At 44.6% G+C, this 19,214-nt stretch overlaps 1 protein-coding gene across 4 annotated transcripts in view; it reads right to left on the reverse strand.

Annotated features, from left to right (window-relative positions):
• CDK12 (cyclin dependent kinase 12) overlaps positions 1-19,214 on the reverse strand; it is a 170,808-nt gene that overhangs the window by 15,653 nt on the left and 135,941 nt on the right. For 3 of the 4 annotated variants that reach the window (XM_070944430.1, XM_070944429.1, XM_070944428.1), the window contains exons 9-12: positions 18,281-18,358; positions 15,738-15,854; positions 11,316-11,447; positions 9,633-9,847 (exon numbers count right to left, since the gene is read on the reverse strand). In XM_070944430.1, coding sequence (XP_070800531.1) covers positions 9,633-9,847; positions 11,316-11,447; positions 15,738-15,854; positions 18,281-18,358 — 542 coding nt within the window. The remainder of the gene's footprint in view (positions 1-9,632; positions 9,848-11,315; positions 11,448-15,737; positions 15,855-18,280; positions 18,359-19,214) is intronic. The other variant, XM_070944431.1, reaches the window with a different exon arrangement.

Genomic DNA, 19,214 nt, shown 5'->3' on the forward strand with positions numbered 1-19,214 from the left:
CTACATAGAACAGAGATGATATCGGTATGTAAATGATGACATATCAAGACTTTGATATTTGAAAAAGAGGGATTTAAGATTTAAGACAACAATTAGTAAGTGAAGGATTTGCTTGTGATTGGTTTAATCATAGAATTTTTGAAAGATTTAAACTTGAGAAAAAAAAGTTTTGCTTTCACAGGAACTAAATCTGAACTGGATGTTAATTTATGTTCTGGAGATGACCACTTGGTTGCTAAAGTATACAAAATGTTACTCAAGATGAATCTGGAAGATGAATACGTTAAAGATTGTATGGAAAAATGGGCAAAAAAATTTGGGTAAAGCATAATGCTAGATAAACGTATGGACGAATGGACTAAAATTTACATTAAACTATAGCTTGAAAGACAATTTTAATAAAATGATGTATTATTGGTATTTGACCCCAGATAGACAAATGAAAATGTATAAAGGGACTTCTAATAAGTGCTGGAAATGTAGTCAAAATCCAGGTTCATTTTATCATATGTGGTGGTCTTGCAAATATGTGAAAACATACTGGACAAACATAACAATGACAATGCAGAACATATTTAAAATACAAATATTAATGAAACCTGAAGCTTTTCTTTTAGGTATGATGGACAAGCCAATTGAAAAACAATTTGAGGTGCTATTCCTTCACATGGTGACGGCTGTGAGGATTGTATTTGCCAAACACTGGAAAGAAAAAGGGATGCCGACTGTTGAAGAATAGATTTTGAAATTGACTGTATTAGCAGAGATGGTGAAATTAACTGCTTTGATTAGAGATAATGGACTAGACAGCTTTATGAGAGGACTGGAAACCATTTGTGGACTTTCTACACACTAAATATAATAACAGATGGTTAACAGAGGGATTTGAAGATTAGTGTAATGTTTAGCTTAACCTGTTGACTGTTTTTTCTTCTTTTATATATATATATATTTGTAAAAGGGGAGGAGAATTTACTGCTTTTTCTTTTTTTTCAGCGCCCGGCCAGGGTGGATCCTACATGTTAAATGTTAAATATATTTGATCACCTTTTTTTGTACACTATTTGGTTTTTGTTGTTGTTAGTGTTGAATGTATGCTTTTGTTTTGTTTTGTTTTGTTTGTTTTTCTGTTTTGTATTTTACTTTTTATGATAAAACAATAATATATTAAAATAATTGGATGTTGTCCAGTCTGCCATCTTTGGCTTAGTGCCTCGTTGGCATCCTGCCATCAAAAGCTAGGGGGGAGGGGGCATGGAGGGATGAAGAAATGGGCAATATACCTGTGTCAGTATGTGATGGGAAATAGGGAGGGGGAAATGACAGCTTGATGAAGGAGAAACTCAGAACCAGTTTGTTCCAGCATTCAAGGCCATGCACCCTGAGAAGGAATGTGGATTATCCCAAACATCTCAGCGTTCTCAAAACACCTAGGCGAATCTTCATTGGCTGAAGATGAACTGGTCATGGGAGGAGGGCTGGGATGAGGGGAAACCTTCTGTATCTTTTTAGCATGGGAAATTTAGTTCTAGCCTGACCTTACTGCAGCCAGCATCTTTCAGTAAAAGAACCTATCACTTCAACCAAATGGAGTTGAGGGTCTTTCTTCTCTAAGGGATCGGACTGGGGCAGGTCTGACATTAGACTAGAACTGCAATTGTGGTCAACCCAGAGAGGAAGTTGCCTCTACCATGGGGACCATGCAAACGAAGTCGGTTCAAGAGAGCGATCAGGAGATCGAAGCTGGGGGGGGGGGAGGGAAGCATCTTCAATTCCCCTCTGGAGGGCTAGATCTCTCTGAATGGCTGAAAGCTGAGGTGACCCATGAAGGACCTGATGGTCCCTCAGGGTCGGGAAGCAGGAAGAGGGGGAAGAAAAATCCATGAGGGTAACTTTCACCTGCGGGAGCCATGGCAGACGCCGAGAGCCATAGCAGCAGCTGCCTGGCACCCAGCCCTGTAGCCCAACCTGCACCGCCCGTGGGAGCAGCACCGGCAAGGTGGAGAGGTTGCAAGACATCAGCCCTTGGTGTGAAATTTAATGGAGACCCCAAGCAGTTGGGATTCTTCCTGGCACACATTTGGACCTACATGCAAGAGTATGGCCTGGAGATAGCCCCCAAAGGGGGCAAGGTGCGGTACGTGACTATGGAATTGGAGGGTACCGCGGCAGAGTGGATGGTCATCCTCCACAACGATGATGCCCCACAGCTAAGAAACTTCAATCGTTTCATGGTAGCACCTTGGAAGTGTTTTGAAGACCCCCCTAGCTGACCGCAAAGCTAGGGACCGCATAAAAACCATCAGCCAAGGCCGGTGAGGAGTGGCCAAATACACCCAGGAGTTTCACGACCTGGCCTGCTGACTGATCGACTGGCTGCAGGACATCCTGACTGGGTGTTTCTGGTACGGGCTGAGTGACGAAGTCTACAACACCTGCATCTCCAGGGGCACCCCACACACACACACTTCATGGCTGGTACATTCTGGCGGAAGAAGTGGAAATTGACCTGGCTCGGTCCAAATATTGCCCAAGCTGCGGGTGGCGAAGATCCCTCCCTGAAAAGAAAGAGGTTCCAAAGCCACTGCCACACGACCAGAGAACACGCCAACGATCCACCGGCTGCTTCAAGTACAGGAAAGAGGGGCACTGAGCTGCCGACTACCAAGCCACGTGCCTGACCCAGAAGGCACCTCCAGGATCTGACAAAAAAATGCCAAAGCCGCCACAGAGAACCCACAAGACTGCCCTGAAGGGAATGGAGGTCGTAGAGTTCACCCCATTCCCCAAAAATGGCAAGAGAACTCCGGCACGGCCCTGTGGATAGCTCGGTGGAGAGCAACACTATGATGATGAACACTTGGTAAGTTGCCTGGTCAATCCAGTGACCATCCCCATAGAGCTGTTGGTTCAATTCTCGGGTTGCAAGTGGACCCTAGTAGCCCTCCTGGACTCAGGTTGCACCAGATGTCTGGTCAACCCTGCCCTGGTTGAGAAACTGGGCATGAAACTCAAGCAGTTTAAAGTATCTGTGGTTTCCTGCCAACTGGACAGCTCGGTGGCAGGGGGAATCCCAGCGACGTTTGTTACTGAACCAATAGATATGATGGGGGCACACACAGAGACTTTGAATTTTATTGTGGCCCGTGATATGGAGAGACCCCTTGTACTAGGACTGGCTTGGCTATTGAAGTGGAACCCCTATGTGAACTGGAGGAGTGGGGTGTTAAAGATCCGGTGAGCTGGACACAAAGGGGGACGGGAAGAGAACTGTGAGAAACCTGGCCCTAAGCTACTGCAGGCAATGCTAAGAAGGGAAGCAGGAGAGGCAATGAAGGAACGCCCCCAAGACGATCATCGGATCCCCAGAGAATATTGGGACCTATGGGATGTTTTCAGTGAGAAGGGATCAGACACGCTCCTACCCAACGGCCAACCGACTGCTCCATAGAGATCCTGCTGGGGGCTAAATTGCTCAAGCCTGAACTGTAGTTGATGACCCCTAGGGCAGCGGTTCTCAACCTGGGGGTCACGACCCCTTTGGGGGTCGAACGGCCATTTCACAGGGGTCGCCAAAGCCCTCTCTCGCGCGCCCCCCCACGCCTTCACTCACCCTCACCCTCTGCCTCTGTTGGATCGCTGGTCGCCGGTCGCTTACCCCGCCCACTCCCAATCTATTGCTGCCTCCTGAGTCCCAGCTGATGGCTAGAGGGAAAAAAAACTGTTTAAATTCTTGCCGCGGGGCTTCAAAGGGCCGCCCTACAGCTGATCAGTGTTAAAAGAAAACAAATGAGTAGACCGGTGCCTGCAAAAATAGAAAAAAACAGCCCCTTTCAGCTTAAGCATAGGTTAATTACCATAAATTGATTTGATCAGCGTCCCGACTCTCAGCTGATTTGCTCTCAGCTGTTTTGCAGAGGGCTCTGTTGCTAGCTAGCTGCAAAGAGGTAAATTCCTGGAGCAGATTTTTTTCCCCTAGCTATGATGAAAAAGCGAAACTGAAAGTAAAGCAGGGTCTTTGCTGCAACGTGACAAAATGAGGCAGAGAGATATTTCTTTTTCTTTTTCTTTTTCCTCACCAAAAAAGGTAGGTGCAAAACTGCAAACAATGGGAAATTTAGGGCAAAAGAGGAGGTTCAAGATTTTAAAACACAAAAGAAAAAAAGCTCTATTTAACTAGGGAATTGTAATAATTGAGATACTATTAACTGTATATTGTGTTGAAAGCAGAAATGGTTAAGTTGTGGTTTGGAGGAATATATGGGGGAAATTATTTGGTTTATTATTATTGGTAAATATAATTAATTGATTTGTAAGAAATTGGATTGCATGGAAATAATTGGAATATTCATGTTCATATTGATTAATATACAAAAAAGATAGTTATATAACTAATTGATTTATATTAAAATGTTGAATTTGTATTAAACAACTGTATTACATAATTACATAATTAACCAATGTGAGGATGGATATAAAAATAGATGACAATGGGAAGGGGTATAATATAGAATAGAAGGGAAAAATTGAATTTGATTAAGATTAGAGATGAGGATGAAGGGTAATATTGGTTTTTTTAAAAAATAGATGAGGAATAAATATGGCAAAAAGAAAATATAGAAATTGTAAATTTAATTGAAATGACTAAACACTGGTTAAATTTGTGAACCGGCCAAATACTCTGTTCAAAGAAAATACATTGTATGTTTGTATGTGTTTCTAATTATTGCTATTTATTCATATTTGTTCTCTTTTATTCTTTAAAGTTTAACAATTCATTCTTTATCTTAATATCTTTATATTTGTTTGGGGTTGGCTTTCTTCCCTTTCATCTTTTTTATTGTACAGCAATCTTTCTCCTCAAACCTACCACCTCTCTCTTTTCTTTCATTCTTACTTTCTCTTCCCCCCCCTCTTCTTCTCCTCCCTACTTCCTCTTCCTTTCTCCTTCTCCTCCTCTCTTCCTCCCTCTCTTACCCTCACTCCTACTCTAATTTCCCTTCCCTTCCTTCATCCCTCTCTATTGCTGTATCCTTTTATGCATATGGACTACTCGGAGGGCTGAAAAAATTTTTTGTGACTGGTCCTCGCACTTTTGACCAGTCCTCGAACTTATGACTGTCCTCACATTTTACGTTTTTGCCCTATCTTGTCACCATGATGAAGAGAAGCAGTCGTGAAATGAGTGACACGGTTGTTAAGAATACTACAATGGGCATAAATGATGACCAGTCATAAGTGCGAAGACCGGTCAAAAGTGTGAGGACCTGTCAGAAATCACTTTTTTCAGCCCTCTGGGTAGTCCTTTTGTGCACATGGACTACTCAGAGGGCTGAAAAAGTTATTTTTGACTGGTCCTCGCACTTTTGACCAGTCCTTGAATTTACGACTGTCCTCACATTTTACGTTTTTTGCCCTATCTTGTCACCATGGTGAAGAGAAGCAGTTGTGAAATGAGTGACATGGTTGTTAAGAATGCTGCATGGGCATAAATGTGAGGATGGTCATAAGTGTGAGGACCAGTCAAAAGTGCGAGGTCCTGTCAGAAATGACTTTTTTCAGCCCTCTGAGTAGTCCCTATACACATAGCCATGGCCACCCGGTCACATGACCAGCTAGCCACACCCACCCAGTCACATGACTTCCAAGCCACGCCCACAAAATAAGCCACGCCCACAGAACCGGTAGTAAAAAATTTTAGAACCCACCCCTGGTTGGGGGTCACCACAACATGAGGAACTGTATTAAAGGGTTGCGACATTAGGAAGGTTGAGAACCACTGCTCTAGGGAATTAGAGGAATTATGAACCTTCATATACTAAAACCTGACATGCAACTTCATCCAGCCTGCCAGACTGAGGGTGGCTGCTCCGGTACTATTCAGGGAAAAGAAGGATGGGTCCCTTCATCTATACATTGACTATTGCGGGTTAAATGCTTTTTGCGTTGAAAATGCCTACCCGCTACCCCTAATGAAGGATGTTAGCCCATTTGGCAATGGGGAAATTCTTTACCAAACAACTTGTGAGAAACATACAGTATTACTGGGTTAGGTTCAAACAGGGCGACAAGTGAAAGACAGCTTTTAATTGCCACTTAGGATGTTTCCAGTTCTGGGTCCTCCCTTTCGGACTACAAGGGGCCCCTGGTGTGTTCATGCAGCTGATAAACAAAGTGCTGCATGAGCATCTATACAAGGGAGTGCTAGTTTACCTGGGGATGGCATTCTAATCTATACTGAGACTATGGCAGAACATGTAAATCTGGTCAGGGCTGTGCTGAAAAAGCTCTGTGCAGCCCAACTGTATGCCAAGCTGTCAAAATGCAAATTCCACCGGAGTAAAATTGACTAGATAGATAGATAGATTGATTGATAGATTGATGTAGATAACAGGGATACATAGCTATAGATAGATGGATGACAGGTAGAGAGACGATAGATAGATAGATAGATAGATAGATAGATAGATAGATAGATAGATAGATAGGTAGGTAGGTAGGTAGGTAGGTAGGTAGGTAGGTAGGTAGGTAGATAGATAGATAGATAGATAGATAGATAGATAGATGATGGATCAATAGATGATAGTGATAGATAGATAGATGTAGATGACATCCCTATCACCAATCTGCTAAAGAGAAAAGGGGAGGGAAAACCCAAGCCTAGCCAGCTGCTGAAATGGACAATGGAATGCCAAGCGGCATTAGAAAAACTTAAGCACCTGTTCACGGCAGAGCCGGTGCTGAAACACGCAGACCCCAATGCCCCCTTTGTCATCCAGGCAGATGTGGCAGTGGGGACAGTACTCTTACAAAAGAATGAGCAAGGGCTCTACAGCCATGTGTGTATACTTACAAAAACTCACCAAAGCTGAGCACAGGTGGGTGGTCTGGGAAAAGAAGGCATATGCGGTACACTGAGCACTCCTAAATTGGGAGACATTTCTTAGAAGAGAGTAAAACACCTTTTGAGGCGTGGACTGACCATAAAAATATAGAGGCTCTCAACCCCCCCCACCCCCTGCAAGTTGTCACCCAAACAGGTCCGCTGGGCTCAGTATTTTAACTGATTCAATTTCACCCTGAAATATCTTCTGGGGGGAAAAATTTCTTAGCAGATGCCTTGGCTAGAATGCCACAATATAGCAGCTCAAAGCCAGAAGTGATCAGACCAGTCCTCCCGTCCCACCAATTAGCGGCTCCAGTCACCACTAGAGCACAAGCCATGTTAAAATCCCAAGTAGTTGAGGATGTTAGGGCTGCCCTGAAGGCAGCACTAGAGGACAAATGGTTTCAAGCCCATAAGGGTGAGTGTACGATACAGGACGGTTTAGCCTGGGTGGGAGCAAAACTATATGTCCCTGAAAGTCAACGACTGATGGTCTTGCAGAAAAGCCATGATTCTAAAGCAGCAGGACATTTTGGCTTTGTAAAAACCTTGCACCTAAATTAGACAACAATTCTGGTGGCAGTCATTGAAAAAAGACATAGAAAGCTATGTAGCTAGCTGTCCTATCTATGCATCTGCTAAAAGACAACAAGGGAAAACACCAGGACTCCTGCAGCCAGTAGCGGAGCCCGATGCCCCATGGAAAAATGTCTCAATGGACTTCATTATAGAGTTGCCCGAGAGTTCCAGGAACAACGTAATTTGGGTTATAACAGACTTGTTCTCCAAACAAGTGCACTTTGTGCCCTACAAAAAGTCCCCTCTGAAAACACCCTGGCCAAACTGTTAATATTTATAGATTGCATGGAGCCATAGAAAGGATAATCTTGGACTGCAGAGTTCAATTCACTTCGTGGTTTTGGCAAGAGTTTTTAAAATTTTGGGGGACAACTCAGGGGCTTAGTGCCTCATACCATCTGGAAATGAATGGAGCCTGTGAATGTATGAACAGGGTCCTGGAACAATACCTCAGATGTTACATTAATTATCAAGACAACTGGACCTCCTTCCATTCACTGAGGTCACTTACAACTCAGTACACAGCAGCACTGGGTTTACCACTTTTAAGGTGGCCATGGGGCAGGACTTTGTATCTATCCCCGAACTACCCCAGGCCACCCCAGCAACCGCCTCCTTGAAGGAGTGGATCACACAACTACAGAATACCTGGCCAGTAGTAAGGAAAGCTCTAGAGGAAGTGAGGGAGACATATAAAAAGCAAGCCAACAAAAAGTGTGTGAAACTGAAAAACTTTAAAGTTGGAGACAGGGTCTATTTATCTACCAGCTTTTTGCAGTCTAGACAACCTTCCAAAAAACTGGGTCCAAAGTATGTTGGTCCTTTCCCTATCAAAAGGCTTATTAATCCAGTGACTGTTGAGCTCGAACTACCAAAAACCCTTAAGGCGCATTCATCCAATCTTCCACTGCAGTCTCCTGAAACCAGAAATCACTTCCTCCCTATGCCCGAAACCACAACCGCCTCCTCAGCCTATCATGATCAAAGGAGAGCAACATTTTGAGGTTAAGAAGATATTAGACTCTCGCAAATACAGAGGAAAAACCCAGTATTTAGTGGCTTGGAAGGACTTCCCTTCTTCAGAAATTGAATGGGTTGACTCCAAACACATTAAGGTGTCCAAACTGCTTAAAAAATTCCACAACAATATCCTGATAAACCTAGATGACCATCCAACTAATTATGTATTTTATGTGTCTCTCCCTTTTGCTTCCTCTGCAGGACTAACATCTCTGTCAAAGGGGGCAGCATGTCAGGTCTGTCATATTCGGCTTAGCACTTCTCTGGCATCCTGCCATCAAAGGCTAGGGGGGAAGGGGCATGGGTGTGTGTGAACAAATGGGCAATAAACCTGTGTCAGTATGGGCAGGTCTGACAGATGTAGTCTAATGATGTTAGACTTATTTGATGTTTGGGTCATTTTTTTCTCTTTTTTGTACACAATTTTGTTTTGTATGTATGTATGTTTTTCTGTTTTGTTTTGCATTTTATTCATGTTGAGAAAACATAATAAAAAAATAAAAAATAGTAACACACCTGTTACTATTCTAAGTATATCTAAAAGTGTTGGTGCGTAGCTTAAAAGCCCTACAATGTCTTGGCACCCAGGTACCTGAACAAATGCAATTCCCATATTAACCTGAATGCATTGAAATAATCTGTGGAGATTCATCTCTGGATTTAAAACAAGGTGACAATACCACTAAATTTCAAATGAGGAGTTAGTGCCTCCAAGATCTGAAATGAAGTTGTAGTGTCCCAGGATCTGAAGTCAGGTAGTTTGCAGATTGGCCAATTTATAGACTTCCCTCTCAGAATGATTTGCCAGGTCCTACTCCAATTCCCTCCCCTCCAAATTCAGTATTTTAATTGTAACCTCCTGTTTTAACTTAAAGTTATAATAATAAAAGATTATTATACCAGTTTTTATGCTGGGTTTCTTATGATTTGATTTTCTTGAAAGCCATCTGGGAACAAATTAATTTAAGCTGTGATATAAGTATATAAATTTAACATTTGCAATAGGATTATCTTTTTTCCTTGCTGTGGTGCATAGCTCCTTTCAAAATAGTTACTTCCATTTAATTAACTTCCCAAGTATTTAGGGAAGCAAGAGGTTCTGCTACTTGATTAAAGCTTGAAGGATTTTCCTAGGCTATGCACTAACCAAATGAGTGTCCAGAACCAGGTTGTGTTTTGATCTGAGCAGGCTGTGGGGGTACTGGGCTGCTATGATTCTGGATGGCATCAGTGCTTATTACAGAGGCTATGTCCTTTTGGGAAACCTTTGCCATGGGGAGTTCCTCCACCACAATCCCACTTTGCCGTTGCCGCCGACGTTTCTTGCTCCACAGTTCATGACAATCCTGCCAATGAGGAAGGCTAGAAAGACAACACACAAACATTAGAGACAATAGTGACAAGGGTAGACAATCAAACGTAAAATTCTAATATTAGATTACTGGTATTTCTCTCCCCACAGATGATGTTTACCCTAATAGTTCAAAGCAAAACTTCTCTTCTTCCCCATGTTTTAGCAACTCTTATATAAGTCCAAAAAGGATGTCATTTGGGGTGAGTGAATGACTCAGAGGAGGACTAAAGTTTGTCTTAAACATCACAAAAGGGTTTAAAGGCATATAGAGGATGCAAGAATTGCACTACTGCCTTTTGCGAAGCTTAAGACATATATATCATTGGGCCATTTCAGTAAATAAAATTTAGAATTGCAAGAAAATGTGGTCTGTAATCTGGACATGCCTATTGTTTTCTTTGATCAAACAATTCTCTCCTTGCCTCATCTACCTGTAGCTTCCACACATTCCATATGGCCTTGACCAAAAAAAAGGGGGTGGGGGTGGTTGTGTGTATATGTATTACAGGAATAGAGGAGATGGTCAGCATCATCTTTGCATGTACTAGGAAGATAATTCTAAGCCACTCACATCCTCCAAATTTAAAGTACCGTATTTTTCAGACTATAAAATGCACCGGTGTATAAGACGCACCAAGATTTCGAAGAGGTAAGAAAAAAAAGGTTTTTGCCCTCCCCGGCCCTCAGGAGCACTCTGCAGGCCTCCCAAACCCTCTGTGTTTGGGAGGCCTGCAGAGTGCTCCTGGGGGCTGGGGGAGGGCAAAAGCACCCCCGTTTTTGAGAAAAACGGGCAAAAAATGAGCCCATTTTGACAAAAAATGGGGCACGCAGAGGGTTTGGGAGGCCTGCAGAGTGCTCCTGGGGACTGGGGGAGGGCAAAAATGCCGTTTTTCGCAAAAACGGGGCACACAGAGGGTTTGGGAGGCCTGCAGAGTGCTCCTGGGGGCTGGGGGAGGGCAAAAACGCCCGTTTTTGCCCTCCCCAGCCCCCAGGAGCACTCTGCAGGCCTCCCAAACCCTCTGTGCACCCCGGTTTTGCGAAAAATGGGCCCGTTTTTCCCCAAAATGGGACGAGCGGGGTGGGGCTTTGGGAGGCCAAAAATGGCTGTATTTGGTGTATAAGACGCACCAACATTTCCACCCTCTTCTGGGGGGGGGGGGAGTGCGTTTTATACTCCGAAAAATATGGTACTTTGTAAACCAAGGGTGGGGTTCCTTTTCCCTGTGACATGCAGGTTGACTAAGTTCCTTGAACCTTCTGCATTTATTTATGCTAGTATATTTATGAACATGCCTCCTTCCTAATTGTGCAAGCAGTGATTCTAAAGGCATATATTTTTATGAGTGAAGCTAACATATCTGCCCTGCTATGAATCCAACCAATCTACCACATGTACTGTAGATATATGAAGAGCACATCTAAAAGACTAGGTATTTCATTCCTCAATGTTTCCTTCTTAGAGAGTGGGATACTTACTCTGGAGGATCCATCTTGCTGATATCAACATCCTTCAGGAAATCACTCTGCAATGCTTGCTCTGCTGTACATCGTTTGCTGGGGTCAAGTGTTAGCATATTGTCTAACAGGTCGAGGGCAGCAGAAGGAATACTGGAAGAGGAGAAAAAATATGGGCGGGGGGAGCCCACAGTCCCCACAATAATCAGCACTGCTATTTAATATAATTTTCAAATATTTAAGGCAACTGCATACTTTTTATGAGGCATAGCCAACTTGTAGCACACAACTATATATTTTGTGCCTCCGTAGCCCTTTCCAACTATGAACAATAGGGCCATGTAATACTTCAGTATCAGTCTCTAAAATGTGCTTCAGAGAACATGGGAACACAAATGTAGTCCTTATTTGCATTATGCAAGGACATGGAAACTATTCACCGAACATAGATACACGTCCGTCTTTCATACTGCAATTTGATACTTGCAAGCATCTGGCAATTTGTGCTTCAAACCCATGTGTTTATAATTATCAATCATAATAATAATAATAATAATAATAATTTTATTTCTATACCGCCCTTCTCCCGAAGGACTCAGGGCGGTGTACAGCCAGTTTAAAACACAAGACACAACAATAATTAAAAATTAAAATAATTAAATAGATTTGGCTGCTTTAAAAACTCTAAAATTTAAAATACCCCAATTTAAAATTATTATATTGACAGCCCTGCCTGGCGGAACAACAAGGTCTTCAATGCGCAGCGGAACACCCGGAGGTCAGAGATCTTGCGTATTTCCGGGGGCAGTTCATTCCACAGGGCTGGGGCTCCCACAGAGAAGGCCCTCCCCCTGGGTGTCGCCAGCCGACATAACTTGGCTGATGGCACCCTGAGGAGACCCTCTCTGTGGGAACGAACTGGTCGGTGGGAGGCTATTGGTGGCAGAAGACGGTCTTGAAGGTACCCGGGTCCTGTGCCATGGAGCGCTTTAAAGGTGGTAACCAACACCTTGAATCGCACCCGGAAGACCACCGGAAGCCAGTGCAGCTCGCGCAGGAGGGGTGTCACGCGGGCACAGCGGGTTGCACCCATAACCACCCGCGCGGCCGCATTCTGGACCAGTTGGAGCCTCCGAGTGCTCTTCAAGGGGAGCCCCATGTAGAGAGCATTACAATAGTCCAGCCGGGAGGTGACAAGGGCATGAGTGACCGTGCGCAAGGCATCCCGGTCCAGAAAGGGCTGCAACTGGCGGATCAGGCGAACCTGATAAAAGGCCCCCCTGGCCACGGCCGTCATATGCTCTTCTAAAGACAGCCGTGCGTCCAGGAGGACACCCAGATTGCGAGCCCTCTCTGTGGGGGGCAGGGATTCACCCCCAATAGTCAGCGATGGCACCTGCTGACTATATCGGGACGCCGGCAACCACAGCCACTCGGTCTTGGATGGGTTGAGTCTGAGCCTGTTCCTCCCCATCCAGGCCCGTACGGCCTCCAGGCAGCGAGACATCACATCAAGGGCATCGTTGGGGTGGTCTGGGGTGGAGATGTACAGCTGAGTATCATCAGCGTACAGGTGACACTTCACCCCAAAACCACGGATGATCTCACCCAGCGGCTTCACATAAATGTTGAACAGAAGAGGCGAGAGGACCGACCCTTGTGGCACTCCCCATGCGAGATGCCTCGAGGTCGACCTCTGCCCCCCTGCCAACACAAACTGCGAGCGGCCGGAGAGGAAGGAAGAGAACCACCGCAAAACGGTGCCCCCTACTCCTAACCCTCTCAACCGCTGCAGCATGATACCATGGTCGATGGTATCAAAAGCCGCTGAGAGATCTAATAGGACTAGGACAGAGGAGCAACCCCTGTCCCGAGCCCTCCAGAGATCATCCACCAACGCGACCAATGCCGTTTCTGTGCTGTGCCCCTGCCTGAAGCCCGACTGGTACGGGTCTAGATAGATAGCTTCATCCAGGTGCCTGGGCAGCTGTCGTGCCACCACACTCTCAACAACCTTCGCCACAAAACGAAGGTTGGAGACCGGACGGTAGTTGGCTAATTCAGCCGGGTCCAGGGAAGGCTTCTTGAGGAGGGGCCTCACCACCGCCTCTTTCAAGGCGGCGGGAAAGGCACCCTCACTCAGAGAAGCAGTTATAATCCCCTGGAGCCAGCCTCGTGTAACCTCCCGGGAGGCCAGTACCAACCAGGAGGGACACGGGTCCAATAAACATGTGGCGGCACTAATCCTACCCAGAACCCTGTCCACATCCTCGGGAGCCACAGGATCAAACTCCTCCCAGATAATATTCTCAAGACCTACCCTCGTCTCCTCCCCCGGACTCGCCCAGTCGGAGTCCAAGCCTTCCCGAATCCGAGCGACTTTATCGTGCAGGAATTGCACAAAATCCTCAGCTCGACCCTGCAAGGGATCCTCCCGCACTCCCCCCCGAAGAAGGGAGTGGGTCACCCTAAACAGGGCGGCTGGGCGGTTCTCTGCAGATGCGATAAGAGTGGAAAAATGGTTAGATTTCGCCGCTTTTATCGCCACTAGGTAGGTCTTGATATAAGACCTCACCTGTGTCCGGTCGGAATCGGATTGACTAGTCCTCCAAATGCTCTCTAGGCGTCTTTTCCGACGCTTCATCTCTCTCAGCTCCTCAGAGAACCAAGGAGCCAATTGAGATCGGCATTGGGTCAGAGGCCGCAAAGGCACGACACGATCCAAAGCTCCGGCGGCTGCACTCTCCCAGGCGGCCACCAGCTCTTCAGTCGAGTCGTGTGTCAGGGTCTCAGGGAATGGCCCAAGCTCCGTCAGGAACCTTTCTGGATCCATCAGGCGCCTGGGACGGAACCATTTAGTCGGTTCCGTCTCCCTGCGGCGGGGGCAAGCGGTAGGAAAGTCCAAGTGAAGGAGCGAATGATCTGTCCATGACAAGGGTTTAATGTCTAAGTCCCCTCTACCAAGATCATTCAGCCACTGACCAGAGATAAAAATCAAGTCCAGAGTGTGTCCTCCTATGTGAGTGGGGCCTTGAACTAACTGGGTCAGGTCCATGGCCGTCATGGAAGCCATGAACTCCCGAGCCACCTCTGACGTCTCACCCGCGGATGGAAGGTTGAAATCCCCCATGACAATAAGTCTGGGGGTATCCACCGCCACCCCGGCGATGACGTCGAGTAGCTCGGGTAGGGTTGCTGCCATGTGGCAGGGAGCCAGGTACGCAGTCAGCAAACCCATCTGCACCCCACGGCCCCACTTCACAAAGAGGGACTCACATCCGGCTATCTGAGGAACAGTGGTCTCCCTCGGACAAAGACTCTCCCTAATAATCACCGCCACTCCCCCACCCCTCCCCTGGGCCCTTGGGGTAAATGTTTGTCTGAAGAACTGCTACTAGTCAAAGCAGATATTTCTGGATTATATGGATAAGTATGATTTCATATTAGTCATTTCCATATATTCATGTAAAAACCAATCAAGTGCACCAGCTCTAGAAGAAAGGATGCGATGATCTCAAAATCTGGTATCAGCAACAATAGCAATAACACTTAGACTTATATACTGCTTCATAGTGCTTTTACAGCCCTCTCTAAGTGGTTTAAAGCATATTGCCCCCCAAAATCTGGGTCCTCATTTTACTGACCTTGGAAGGATGGAAGGCTGAGTCAACCTTGAGCCAGTGAGAATCGAACTGCTGGCAGCTGGCAGAATTAGCCTATAATACTGCATTCTAACCACTGCGCCACCACAGCTCTTAACTTTAGGATTAAATCACTGCTAAATGAGCCACATTTATGGATTTGCTCATTTCTTTCCTGCTGAAAGCCTACTGTCTTGGGACATGGATCACCATGATGTTCAGAGGTCTAATGCTCTTCCTTTGCTGACTAACCAAATAACTCCATTCACTTCCAGTAGATGTAGAAGTCACTTAAATTCTGTGACTTTATGCCCATTAATGTTTTACGAACCCTAGAAGTTCACAGGTATTGAAGTTCATAGTCCAGTACAATTAACAGCACACATTGAGCCAATAAAGTCATCTAAAACTGCAATAAACATACATAAGACATAGCTGCCAACAATTTCACCCTTCTCTTTCCCATCCTCAAAAGTTGGTCTAGTGGTTAAGACACCAGGCTAGAAACCAGGAGACTGTGAGTCCTAGTCCCACTTTAGGCATGAAAACTAGCTGGGTGATTTGGGCCTGTCATTCTTTCTCAGTCCAGCCTACCTGACAGAGTTGTTGTGGGGCAAACAGGGTGAGGAAGGAGTATTAGATATGTTTGCCACTTTGAGTTATTTATAAAAATTAAATTAACATTATATTATTAAAAAAAGGTTGTTCCCCAAAAGTCTATCTTAACCTATTTCCTGAAAGAGAGGATCCCAAGCTGCACACCATGCTATGCTCTCACCCAAAGAGCACTACACAAGCTTACAAGGAAAACTCCTCCCGTAGGCGCCTACGATATTGCTTCTTTGGTTTCATGGTGTTGAAGTAGGGGAGTTTGATGACATCTGGCCATACAGCTGGACAGGGGCTCCCACAAAGACGGCTGAAAGGAAATGTAAGCACTGTTTTGAATCTCTCAATAAACATAATACTTGAATTAAAATCACTCAGTTCTTTGGTTATTTTCAAATTATTCACCCAACTCTAACACCAAATAGTGCAGTAATCACATATATCAACATATGCATGTATCATTTTCCACCACTGCTTGATAACCTGCAATGTGGAGAGAAGATGGATAACTTTATAAGAAAGTTTAGAGTAGTGATTAAGGTGCTGCCCTAGAAACTAGGACACTGTAAGTCCTAGGCCTCCCTTAGGCATGAAAGCCAGCTGGATGACTTTGGGCCTGTCACTCTCTCTCAGCCCAACCCACCTCACAAGGTTGTAACTGTGGGGAAAATAGAAGGCAGGAGTGTTAGGCATGTTCGCTGCCTTGAGTAGACCAAAATATATTTTAAAAGACCTCCCGCCTGGACTATTGCAACACTCTCTACATGGGGCTCCCCTTGAGGAGCACCCGGAGGCTCCAACTGGTGCAGAGTGCGGCCATGCGGGTGGTAATGGGAGCGACATGGCGCTCCCATGTAACACCTCTCCTGTGCGAGCTGCACTGGCTCCCGGTGGTCTTCCGGGTGCGCTTCAAGGTTTTGGTTACCACCTTTAAAGCGCTCCATGGCTTAGGACCTGGGTACTTGCGGGACCGCCTACTACCACCAATAGCCTCCCACCGGCCGATACGCTCCCATAGAGAGGGGCTCCTCCGGGTGCCGTCGGCCAAACAATGCCGACTGGTGGCCCCCAGGGAGAGAGCCTTCTCTGTGGGGGCACCTACTATCTGGAACGAGCTCCCCCCAGAGATACGGAGGATCCCGGATCTGCGCACCTTCCGCCGCGCTTTAAAGACCTTATTATTTCACCAGGCGGGCCTGGCCTAATTTTCTCCCTCTTTTATAGAAGATTTTTAATTTTAAAATATTTTTTAGTATTTTATATATTCAATTTTAAAATTGGTTTTAAATAGATTGGGGTTTTAAATTTGTCGGGGCCAAAATTATTTAATTTGATTTTATTCTACTTTTAAATTTTATATGTATGTTTTTATTGTTTGGCTGTGCACCGCCCTGAGTCCTTCGGGAGTAGGGCGGTATAGAAATCAAATCAAATCAAATCAAATCAAATCAAATCAAATCAAATCAAATCAAATCAATCAATCAATCAATCAATCAATCAATCAATAAATAAATAAATAAATGGCAGGATAACATAATGATGATGATGATGATAATAATAGACTAAAGCATGAACAGAAAAAAGCAATTTTCATAAACTTTATGAAGATTAGGCACATGATTAACTATATACAATCACTCAGGACTTTCCTATTTGAAGAACTATCATGATTGATTTAACTTTTAACCAGGATTTTTTTCACTTTAAAGGTAAGAGAAAAATCTAGCTGCTAAATATTAAAGAGTAAATACACAAAGAGTATACATAAATGATGATTTTCAGTTCTGTCTAGTTAAACTCCAATTTTATTTTAAATATCACAAAGGTTTTATAAATAGCTATTGGCATGGTCTTTACAATTGAAGTAGAAAGGGCATCAGGGAGAAAATGAAATATAATTTGGGCAGCAGGAGTGAAATTTCCATTAATGATCTCTAAATGCAGAAGATATGTACTGTGACCTTAAGTATTTAAAGGAACAGCCTATTTTTCTGTGGTATTCAGAGCACGCAGAAATGTCTCCCCATTCATATACAACAGAATAGAACTTTCCTTGTACAAACTGAAAGTCCTGACAAGCACAGAGTTGATTAAGATTAGCTAAAGATGACAACTGGATATGAATAATAAAAATGTGTCAAGGCAATGGGTTTCAGATTTTAGAAAGATCCCCAACAACAATTAAGTTACTTGAGGAGAGAATGATGTTCCAGGGAAGATTTTGCAGCTGATGAAACTGGAAACACTATTTTCTGAGGAATAGGTAGATGTTATGTGACAAGCTAAATAAGCCGCATAGCTATTCTTTTCTGATTCTGCCTTTCCCCCAACTTTGTATGGGATTTAAAAGGAGCCTAAATGCCAGCTTCTAGTCCTCTAACAGTACCATTAGAACCACAGTTCAAAATTATAGCTAACAATAAGCTGCACATATAGAATTCTGGGTTCCTGTCTGCTGAACAATGGATTGACAGGCTGGAGACAGGGACTCAGAAGATAAGAAACAGTTATATACGTTCAACAAACACAAGAAAGGCATTTTTCTCATAAGAAAACATCTATATACATTTCTAACATGAGCAACCAGTTGGTATATATTGTTCATAGATCTGATCTGGACCTAATATAATTGCTGGCAATTCCAGCAACTATCACAACTGCTGGCACTGCCAAGGCAAAATACACAAACTACTTTCAGTGCCCAATCTCCTTTCCACCACTCACAGAATGCTTTACCTGATTAGTTCAAGCTGAGACAACTCAAGATTAGCTTGAAAAACAGGTTTCTTTGTGAACAGTTCCCCAAGGATGCAGCTAGGAAGAAAACAGAACAAGCTAAAACACCAATAGCAGAAATTGGGGATTTGTGGGGTGGTGGGTGGTGGGGTGGAAGCAGTGGTGAAATCCAATTTTTTTTACTACCGGTTCTGTGGGCGTGGCTTGGTGGGCATGGTGTGGCTTGGTGGGCGTGGCAGGGGAAGGCTATTGCAAAATCTCCATTCCCTACCCACTCTGGGGCCAGCCAGAGGTGGTATTTGCCGGTTCTCTGAACTACTCAAAATTTCCGCTACCGGTTCTCCAGAACCTGTCAGAACCTGCTGGATTTCACCCCTGCGTAAAAGGCCATGATAAAACAGATGGACCCTGTTTGCATTATGTTTGAGAAAGCCTTCCGTCTAGGAAGTCACTCTATTGTCATGCAGATTGTTGTTGTTTTTTAAAAAAAGCAGCAGAATTTCAGAATTTCAGCAGCCCCCATCTTGACTTTTTTGACTTGGTCTGTTGGCCCTTCCTCCATCCTTGCAGCAATTGAACCCATGCTCCTCCTCCCGAAACTGTGAACCATGGGTATTGGGGAAGGGAGGGGGTCGTGATGTCATTTTTTTAATTGGTATCATTTGTTGAAAATGGTTGGGAGGACAATGATTGACCTTCGAGGGGTGAGGGAGACGGCAAGTTTGTGAACCCCAGAAAGGGTGAAATCTAATCTCTGGATTGGTCTTTCTCCTGACCTTAAAAACCACATTCCCACCACGGGCTAAGCTATGGTTTGTTGAGCTAAGATTTAGTCTATCAGCTGCTGTTGTTTAGGTTCATGAGACACGTATCCCCCAAACTAAGCAAAACTGCTTTAATACTGGGTGTGTTTTGTGAACTGCCCTCGGTTCAA

Source organism: Pituophis catenifer, unplaced genomic scaffold, assembly GCF_029215685.1.
Source record: "Pituophis catenifer annectens isolate HBS135680 unplaced genomic scaffold, rPitCat1.0.hap2 SCAF_5, whole genome shotgun sequence".
In the NCBI taxonomy this organism is placed as follows: Eukaryota; Metazoa; Chordata; class Lepidosauria; order Squamata; family Colubridae; genus Pituophis; species Pituophis catenifer.